The sequence below is a fragment of the Pteropus vampyrus genome, unplaced genomic scaffold (assembly GCF_000151845.1).
Source record: "Pteropus vampyrus isolate Shadow unplaced genomic scaffold, Pvam_2.0 Scaffold499, whole genome shotgun sequence".
Classification (NCBI taxonomy): Eukaryota; Metazoa; Chordata; class Mammalia; order Chiroptera; family Pteropodidae; genus Pteropus; species Pteropus vampyrus.
In genome coordinates, this window is record NW_011889280.1 from 315417 (window position 1) to 324984 (window position 9568).

A 9568-nucleotide genomic window follows, 5' to 3' on the forward strand; every position below is an offset into this window, starting at 1 on the left:
GCCTCTCTGGCCAGGTGATACCTGGGCCGGTGCCCAGGGGCAGAGAGGGAGCGAGCCGCACAGGTTTCTGGGAGGAGAGCATTAGGCAGAGGGAGGAGCAGGTGCCAAGGCCCGAAGGTGGGGGTGAGCACGGGCCGCTTAGGGACAGCAGGGAGGCCCGTGGGGCTGACGCCGGTGGAGGAGATGGGGAGGGTATCGGAGGGTGGCGTGCGCCAGAGAAAGGATTTGGGGTTCGTCTCCCAGTGCGAAGGGAACCTTCAGGCTCTGATTTACGTTTTCAAAGCCTGGCCCAGATCCGGTGAGAAGATGGACCAGAATGGCTGGTCTCAGTAGACGGATGCAGAGGCCAGTTTCTAGGTTCATTGTCCAGGTGTCACTGACGAGACACCTGAGCTGAGAAGAAGGGGCGAGCCGGGTCGCTTCTAAAATTGTCCTGAGGAGGCCGTAGGAGGGGCAGGGGACCCTGGACGTGCTCGTTTGCGATGTCTGTTGAACACCCAGGGGGAGCTGCCTGCGAGGACTTGGGGTGTGCACAGATGAGTCTGGAGTGGGGGGTGCAGACAGACCTGAGAATCAGGTGTGGATGGACGGAGCGGTGGGGCCCGGGCGGGCAGTCCCCAGGGCTAGAAAGAGCCCTAAGGTTGGGGGGCTGCAGAGGGAACGTTGGAGGTGACGGAGGGGGCGCAGCCGGTGAGGGGCCAGGGACCACGACAGGGAGGCGCCCAGGACCTGGGGCTCCGCGATGCTCCCCACGTCCCCTCAGCCCCTCACGTCCTTGGGGACGTCGCCGAGCTGCTCTCTGCCTAGATTGCCTTTTCTGCATGTCCAGAAAACTCCTACTCATCCGTTAAAACCCTTTTTTGGGTGTGTACTGCTCCCTGGCCAGCTGGTAGTCCACCCAGAGGGCTGTGGACCCCAAGGACAGCTGGCTCTGTCTTCAGCGTCACAGAAAGCCTGCCACACCTCCTCTCGCTCACCCAGACAGCACTGCATGACGCTGGGCCCATCGCCCTGCTTTCCGGCTGAGGGCAGTTTGGCTAAAGCACCTGCTGGTGACCCCCCAGAGAGCGGAAAACGGGGAAGCAAGATCTGAACCCAGGGCCGTCAGCCTCCAGCAGCCTTTGCACCTGGCCACTCCGCTTCCCGCCTGTTAAAAAGCAGTTTCATAGCAGGTAGAGTCGTTCGAATGTAGGTGTCTGGCTTCTGGAGGGTGCGACCCTGCGTCGCTGGGCGGTCCTCGCCCAGGAGGGGTGTGGGGGCGTTTTAATGTCAACATGAGATGCTCCGAGAGGTGGAAGGAGAGAGGGAAGCCACCAGGTGGCCCGAGACAGGGCGGTGGGTCCCCAAGACACGGGCCGTCCTCTCTCAGTGGACAGTTAACGCAGCCACCAAAGCGGTGGCTACGAAAACGCCTCGACGATGTGAGCAGCTCGCCAGGACGTGATGTCGAGTTAAAAACGCCAGACACGATTTTATGTGTGGACGGCGACGACCATAAAGTGACAAGGAGCCGAGGACGGCGCCGGCTGCGGGGACGATGGGCCGCCTTCCGTGCCGAGGCCATTTGCTGTCTCCTCTCCCCGTGGGCTCAGTGAGCTCGGGCGCTTTTACCATGAAAAATGGGACATGAAAAGGAAGGAAGCCGTGACCGCTCCTTGGCGGAGCGCCGTGGAGGGGAAGTAGCTGCAACGCGACAGGAATATTAGGAGGGGTGCAGAGGGCGGACTCCGGGTTCATTTTCGTTAGCAGCGAGGACCCTGTGCTCAGGCTCTGGGCGGGAGGAAGGGGTCGCAGGACCAGCCTGGTCACGGGACTCAAAAGGCAGCAGGGGATTTGAACGCGGGGCGGCTCGCGGCTTCCCCTCTGCTCCCGTATCACGGTCCACTCGTGGTTGCGAGTGGGGGATCCAGCAGCGTAGACTCCGGTCCCTTTGGAGGTGGCCTGGCCTTTTCTTCTGGACCCCAGGGACGAGTGTCCTAGGTACCCAGCCTGTTTCCTCCACGGGCTGGGTTGGGGTCTCCGTGGGGTTTATGGTGACCCTCGGGGCGGGGAAGGAGCAGACAGAAAGCCCTTCGGCCCGGAGACTTGCTGGGGGTGCGTGTCTGGCCTCTCGTGGAATATTATCAGGAAAGGGGCTTTAGCAGAGAAAGAACCTGGTGATTAGAAAAAAGTATCCTGCGACGCTGCGCTCCAGGGCAGCCGCCCCTGCGGAGACCCCGCGGAGACCCCGCGGGCCCGCCCCGCACCGGGGCCGCGGCACAGGCTGCCCCACCCGCCAGCGGCGTCCCTCCTGGCCTGACTCCTACTCGTCCTGGAAGACCGTTCCAGCCGTCACCAACTCCAGAAAGTGCGCCCAACGCCCAGGCGTCCGCCCGTCACAGCTGAAGGCCCGCTGCTGTCTGCGCCCAAGTCAGCCCGACCGTGTGCCCAGGCACCGGGACCCGAGTGGGGGGCGGGGCGGGTGCCCAAGGCTTCGGGGGCATCCAGAGGCCCACCTGCCTTCTCCCGCCTGGCTCATTCTGCCGGCGGACCGGAGCAGACCGCCTGCGTTCAGACGCTGAATCCGCTGGTGACCGGCTGAGCGACCCGGACCACTCACCTAACCTCTCTGCACCTCGGTTTCATCAGCTGTAAAACGGGGACTCGTCAAATAAGGGTTTGAGGCAACAAGCCAAGCAGACAGAATTCTCGTTGCTCCCTTCCAGCGGGGCTCGGCGGGGACGGGGGCTGGGGCCGCCCTGTCTGGGCCCCGGCACCTGTGCTCACGAGTTGGCTGTTATTTTTAATTCGTTCCCCAGCCCCAGACCCGAGTGTTCCTCCTTGGGCCAAGCCCTCTGCTCTTCTCTACTGAGAAGTCCAGCTCTGAGCATCTTCGCCTGTCCTCCCCAGGGGGAGGAGGGACGGGCCAGCCAGCACGTTGCGGGACGAAGGCGTGTTCCCCGGGGGGGAAAGGGAGAAATCGATGCTCCCTTCAGCCCCACGTGCGCCCTCCCTCACCTCCCATCACCACCGTCCAGGGGCGGGACTGAGACTCAGAGAGGGCCAGCGACTCCTCTGAGGACGCACGGCCGGTGAGGCCTTTGGTTCTGGGCCTTTCTGTCACCCTTCCCCCCCGCCGGGCCCCCGGTCACGGAGCAGCGACAGTGAACACCATCGTCCTGGGTTTTCACCAAAGGCCTGGGAACAAGATGAGGACGGAGCTGCTGAAGGAGGGGGCGGCCTTCCTGGCGAACGAGGCTGGGGTGGCAGGAGGCCAGGCCCCAGCCGGGGAGGGCAGGGCTTGGAAGGGACAGGCCCAGCGCTTCCCAATCCAGCTGGAAGCCCCAAGGACCTGAAACTCCAGCCTGGCCGGGGACATTCCCTGTCTTCTGAATGCCAACCTGGAGGCCTCCTCGGTATCGGACGTGATGCCAAAGAAGGAGATATTTGGTCTCCCTTTTTTCTTCTAATTTTCTGGAATGTCTCGCTGTTGGCTGTGTCCTCCGTGCAGAAACCAGACACCAAGGAATCTGCGCAGAGCCGGGAAGAAAGTGAGTCAGAACAGAGGTTCTGGGGTGGCGTGAACCCCTGGGACCCCGTGGGGAGGCATGAGTGAGCTCTGCAGAGAGCTGGAAGGGGCTCCCCGCGGGCCGGGGGGCAGGGCCCGAACGTCGAGGCAGAGTCCGATTCTCCCGGAGGCCACATGCGAACGTCACCATGCTCGCTCCTTGTGCTCCTGCTCCCCTGGACAGAAAGTGGGGAGTGGGCCAAGACTGGACAAGCCTCCGGGCGCTGGAGAAGCTGGGACCACCCGCAGACCACGGAGCCGGGCCAGGGAGCGGCGGGAGAGAGAGAGGCCACAAGGCGGACGAGTTCCGGAGATGAAAGTGGGAAGCGGGGGCCGGGGGACGCTTGGGGACAGCTGCCTGAGGAGGACGGGGAGGGGAGACAAGGGCTTCGCTCGCTTGGTGAGCATTAAAGAGCCTCCCGGCCTCGCACACGCGCTCCGGCATTTCCCGACGTGCCTTCGGGCCGTGCTGCGCTCACGGTGACTGGCCGCCCAGGGGAGGCTGGGCTACGAGGGGCTGGGGGTCAAGTCGGGTCATGGTCAGAAGCCCGGCAGCCTCAGGGGGGGACCTGGGGGGACCAGGAGTGCCTCCCCCGACCCCGGCTGTGAGGAGAGAGGCCCACTGAGCGGGAACGGCAGCGAGGGCAGAGGGCGATCCACGGAAAGTGGCGGACCGCGGGGCGAGGCGGCCAGGGTCCCCGGGAGGCCCAGGGGTCTGGGGAGAGCAGAGACCACACCAGGCTGTAGGACAGGAAGGGGAAGCTGGCCACTTGGGCAGCAAGGAACGAGGCTGCTCCTGCTGGAGACGGTGGCCTGAGCAGAGGCAGGGTGGCAACGAGTGGCGGGCGCTGGACCGGAGCGAGGGCATGGAGGCCCCTGGGGGCGAAGAGGCCGAAGAGCAGCTGACGGGACCCGTGCCCAGGGAAGGGTTCGCTCCTGCTGCAACGTGGGTGTCTGCGGGATCCAGGGTGACCGTATGGAAATGAAGCAGCATCTAGACCGTGGCTCCTGGGCTGGGGAAACGCGGACAGTGGCCCGCCCCAACCCCCGCCACCTCGGCAGCCACGCTCTCCGGTGACGCTTGATAACCGCGTGGCCGCAAACCGCCACAGGCCTGGGCTGGGGCGCCTCTCTGCCCAGGGCGCCTGCTGCGCCCCCCGCCCAGTGTTCAAGCCTACTGGACCTCACATGCGCTCGGCTCTGCCCGGCTCTGCCATTCCAGCTGTGCCGCCCGAGGCTCTGTCGTGTGCGCGCGTGCCCCGTTTGTCTTGCGTTCCCAGCGCTCGGCACAGGCTGGGGTGGTGGCCGCTTGGGAAACTTGAGCCAAATGGGTCAGTTTCGAGGAAGATGGGCACACACACCTGGGGTCCTTTCTGCAGCCTCTCACACAGGTGCGGGGAGCTGTCTACACAGACGGCCGGAAGCCCGGAGCAAGGGGCGAGCGGGAAGGGGGCTCAGAAGCGGGCTGCTCGGTCTGCTGGCGACTTTGGGAAAACTCGTCTACCTGTCCGTGCTGCTGGCACCTGGCCCACGGGGCTGCAGTGGGAATTACAGTGCCCGGAGCACAGCAGGTGCTCAAAGGGTGCCGCGCATGCTACGAAGCCCACGGGCAGCCACCAGGAGGCCCACAGGGGGCAGGTCCGCCGGCCTCCCCGAGTCCAGCCCCTCTCCCCTCACCTGGCCTAACGGAAGCCCAAGCGGGAAGCTCCTCACTCAAAGTCACGCCACAGGTCACGGCGCTGCGCGAACCCCCGTCCCCCATCGCATCCCTGTGGTTTCTGACGGTCGTTTCTGAGCGAGCGCTCATGCGACTATGGACACTCCGTTCCGAGCCCGCACACACGGGAACCGGGGGGGACGCAAAGCGGCTCCGCGCTCCGACGTTAAGCGTCGCCCCACCTGGCCAGCAGAGCTCAGGCCGGTGAGCTCAGTCTCTCATTCAGATACTAAGAACTTGGACTCGACGCACGGTCCCGACGGGCGAGACGAGCTCGTCCCCCTTTGCAGCCAGCGTCCCCGGAGCCCATCGTGATGCACAGCATGGCGCCCGCACACAGCAGGTGCACAACGTGTGCAGGGTGAAAAGCGAGAGACTAAGGAGGCAGCAAAGGGGACGGCAAGGGGGAGGCCGGGACCGCTAGAGCCAGCGGCTGCGGCTCGGCAAGGCGGGCATCGCCGGCGAGAGGGAAACTGGTAGAGGCTCGGTTCTCGAAACACTCGGCTAGTGGGGACAGTGTTTCCCCGTGGTCCTCAAACGGTAGTCCCGACCGGCATCACCCTAGTTAGGACAGCTGCCTGAGGAGGACGGGGAGGGGAGACAAGGGCTTCGCTCGCTTGGTGAGCATTAAAGAGCCTCCCGGCCTCGCACACGCGCTCCGGCATTTCCCGACGTGCCTTCGGGCTGTGCTGCGCTCACGGTGACTGGCCGCCCAGGGGAGGCTGGGCTACAAGGGGCTGGGGGTCGAGTCGGGTCACGGTCAGAAGCCCGGCAGCCTCAGGGGGGGAACCTGGGGGGACCAGGAGTGCCTCCCCCGACCCCGATTGTGAGGAGAGAGGCCTGCTGAGCGGGAACGGCAGCGAGGGCAGAGGGCGATCCACGGAAAGTGGCGGACCGCGGGGCGAGGCGGCCAGGGTCCCCGGGAGGCCCAGAGGTCTGGGGAGAGCAGGGACCGCACCAGGTCGTAGGACAGGAAGGGGAAGCTGGCCACTTGGGCAGCAAGGAACGAGGCCGCTCCTGCTGGAGACGGTGGCCTGAGCAGAGGCAGGGTGACAACGAGTGGCGGGCGCTGGACCGGAGCGAGGGCATGGAGGTCCCTGGGGGCGAAGAGGCCGAAGAGCAGCTGACGGGACCCGTGCCCAGGGAAGGGCTCGCACCTGCTGCAACATGGGTGTCTGCGGGATCCAGGGTGACCGTATGGAAATGAAGCAGCATCTAGACTGTGGCTCCTGGGCTGGGGAAACGCGGACAGTGGCCCGCCCCGACCCCCGCCACCTCGGCAGCCACGCTCTCCCGTGACGCTTGATAACCGCGTGGCCGCAAACCGCCACAGGCCTGGGCTGGGGCGCCTCTCTGCCCAGGGCGCCTGCTGCGCCCCCCGCCCAGTGTTCAAGCCTACTGGACCTCACATGCGCTCGGCTCTGCCCGGCTCTGCCATTCCAGCTGTGCCGCCCGAGGCTGTCGTGTGTGCACGTGCCCCGTTTGTCTTGCGTTCCCAGCGCTCGGCACAGGTTGGGGTGGTGGCCGCTTGGGAAACTTGAGCCAAATGGGTCAGTTTCGAGGAAGATGGGCACACACACCTGGGGTCCTTTCTGCAGCCTCTCACACAGGTGCGGGGAGCTGTCTACACAGACGGCCGGAAGCCCGGAGCAAGGGGCGAGCGGGAAGGGGGCTCAGAAGCGGGCTGCTCGGTCTGCTGGCGACTTTGGGAAAACTCGTCTACCTGTCCGTGCTGCTGGCACCTGGCCCACGGGGCTGCAGTGGGAATTACAGTGCCCGGAGCACAGCAGGTGCTCAAAGGGTGCCGCGCATGCTACGAAGCCCACGGGCAGCCACCAGGAGGCCCACAGGGGGCAGGTCCGCCGGCCTCCCCGAGTCCAGCCCCTCTCCCCTCACCTGGCCTAACGGAAGCCCAAGCGGGAAGCTCCTCACTCAAAGTCACGCCACAGGTCACGGCGCTGCGCGAACCCCCGTCCCCCATCGCATCCCTGTGGTTTCTGACGGTCGTTTCTGAGCGAGCGCTCATGCGACTATGGACACTCCGTTCCGAGCCCGCACACACGGGAACCGGGGGGGACGCAAAGCGGCTCCGCGCTCCGACGTTAAGCGTCGCCCCACCTGGCCAGCAGAGCTCAGGCCGGTGAGCTCAGTCTCTCATCCAGATACTAAGAACTTGGACTCGACGCACGGTCCCGACGGGCGAGACGAGCTCGTCCCCCTTTGCAGCCAGCGTCCCCGGAGCCCATCGTGATGCACAGCACGGCGCCCGCACACAGCAGGTGCACAACGTGTGCAGGGTGAAAAGCGAGAGACTAAGGAGGCAGCAAAGGGGACGGCAAGGGGGAGGCCGGGACCGCTAGAGCCAGCGGCTGCGGCTCGGCAAGGCGGGCGTCGCCGGCGAGAGGGAAACTGGTAGAGGCTCGGTTCTCGAAACACTCGGCTAGTGGGGACAGTGTTTCCCCGTGGTCCTCAAACGGTAGTCCCGACCGGCATCACCCTAGTTAGAGGTTCCTAGTTCGTAGGCTCTGGATGACACACACGAATTTATTCTGACAAACGCCCGTCGCTGCAGGAGACCCACGCTTCAGGAAACCTCACCATCAGGGCCGGACGTGTCACCGTATGTAGCTTTGGGGGAGGGGGCTGTGCCTCTCCTGCCCGCTCCTCAAGGGGAGGCCGGCCTCTTCCCCACCCACCACCTCTGCATTACCGGGAGCCCGGCGTGGGGCCCCGCCCATGGGACCGGAGCCAGCTCAGTCGAGATCTGTCAAATGAGCTTGCTGAGCAAGGCTGGTCTTTGTCTCCCGCATGATAGATGGGGCGATTATTCGATCGATTAGCACAAGCTGATTTAAGTGTACCTTATTAATTATTTACGCCATTCATGATTGAGAAGGTCACTACCCATGAGCTGTTTAAGTCATCGTTAACCAGCTTGGTCTCGTCTCCTGTGACAGTAAACTGAGCACCTACTATGTGCCGGGCTGTTTAATCCTCAGGACAAGCCCCGGGGGGGGGAGGGGCATTTTCACTCTCCTCTCTTCTGAAAGTTAAGGGGGGTGAAGTAACTTGCCCGAAGTCACGAGCTGGTAAACAGCAGAGCTGAGACTGAAACCCGGCTCCGGGTCCCTGCGAAGCTCACGGACCTGGCAGCGACCACCGTGTCGTTAGGGTTTTGCACCCGGATCTTGCAGTCTGGGCTCAGTATTGGGATGCCCTGGGACGATGTGCCCACAACTGCAGCTCAGCCCCCACGGGGCCTCGGAATCCGTCATTTTGTCCCCTGACTGGGGCATCTGCACTCAGCCTGCCCCCAGCGCTTGCTGCTGACCACCTGCACAGTAGGTTCCTGCTCCCAAATGCACAGACCCTCCTCTCTCTCCTCATCCCTGCACTGCCCAGGGACCCCCGGGCTAGGTTATTCCCCGCCGCCCCCCTCCCCCAGTCTGGGACTGGGCAGACGCGAGCGGCACAGTAGAGGGGGCCAGACCGGAACGTGCCCTTTGGGCAGGGGCAGCCACCCCCGAGGCCACCCCCCGAGTCCCCACCTCCCTCACCGCTTCCTTCCCTTCCCCTGAGACATCACTGAGCAGCCTGTGAGTGTCACATTGCCTCCGATGGTCCTCAGTGACCTAGCATATGTGCACGCGGGAACCCAGTAATATGTTCACTTTCTACCTTCATTCTGAAGAAAAAAATTCTCCCCAAGCCCCTGACAGATGAATACGCTTCCTTTAACCGAACTGTGAGAACTTGGAAAGGTTTCGATTTCCCCTTTCCCCTTGGCAGCCAGGAAACTCCCAACTCCATTCAATGCTCCCACAGCAGATTCTGAACATAATAATCTTGAAAGCATCCGTTTCCGACTTTCCTGTCCAGGCACGTGTTGTTACCACAGGCATCTTCAAATCCTCCTTGGCAAATAAGACAAGCAAATAATTGGGTAATCGACGAGCCAAACACGGGGGCAGTAACGATTTGACATTTTCCAAGCTTTTCAAAGACAAGTGACCCCGGGAGTGCCTGGGCCCCGATCGCAACCACTCACCAGGCAGACGAACTCTGGAAGGTCACCAGCGGTGGGCTGTGGGTGTCTCCCAGCAGTGTGTGCACAGCCTGGGGGGCGTGTGGCCCAGGGCCCGGGGGGGGCTGGGGCTGTGGGGCCGGCTGCGCGGGCCGGGGCCCCCGGGCAGGGTTCCCCCACCGCCGGGGGTCCTGTCTCATCCACCGTCCGTGGATGCCCCAGCGTGCCAGGTAAACCTTGCAAATGTCGTAGTTCATCGCCGAGTAATACAAAAGATCCA

At 64.0% G+C, this 9568-nt stretch overlaps 1 protein-coding gene across 1 annotated transcript in view; it reads right to left on the reverse strand.

Annotated features, from left to right (window-relative positions):
* SHISAL1 (shisa like 1) overlaps window positions 1–9568 on the reverse strand; it is a 49536-nt gene that overhangs the window by 21081 nt on the left and 18887 nt on the right. The window contains exon 4 of the mRNA XM_011382978.2: window positions 9313–9524. Coding sequence (XP_011381280.1) covers window positions 9313–9524 — 212 coding nt within the window. The remainder of the gene's footprint in view (window positions 1–9312; window positions 9525–9568) is intronic.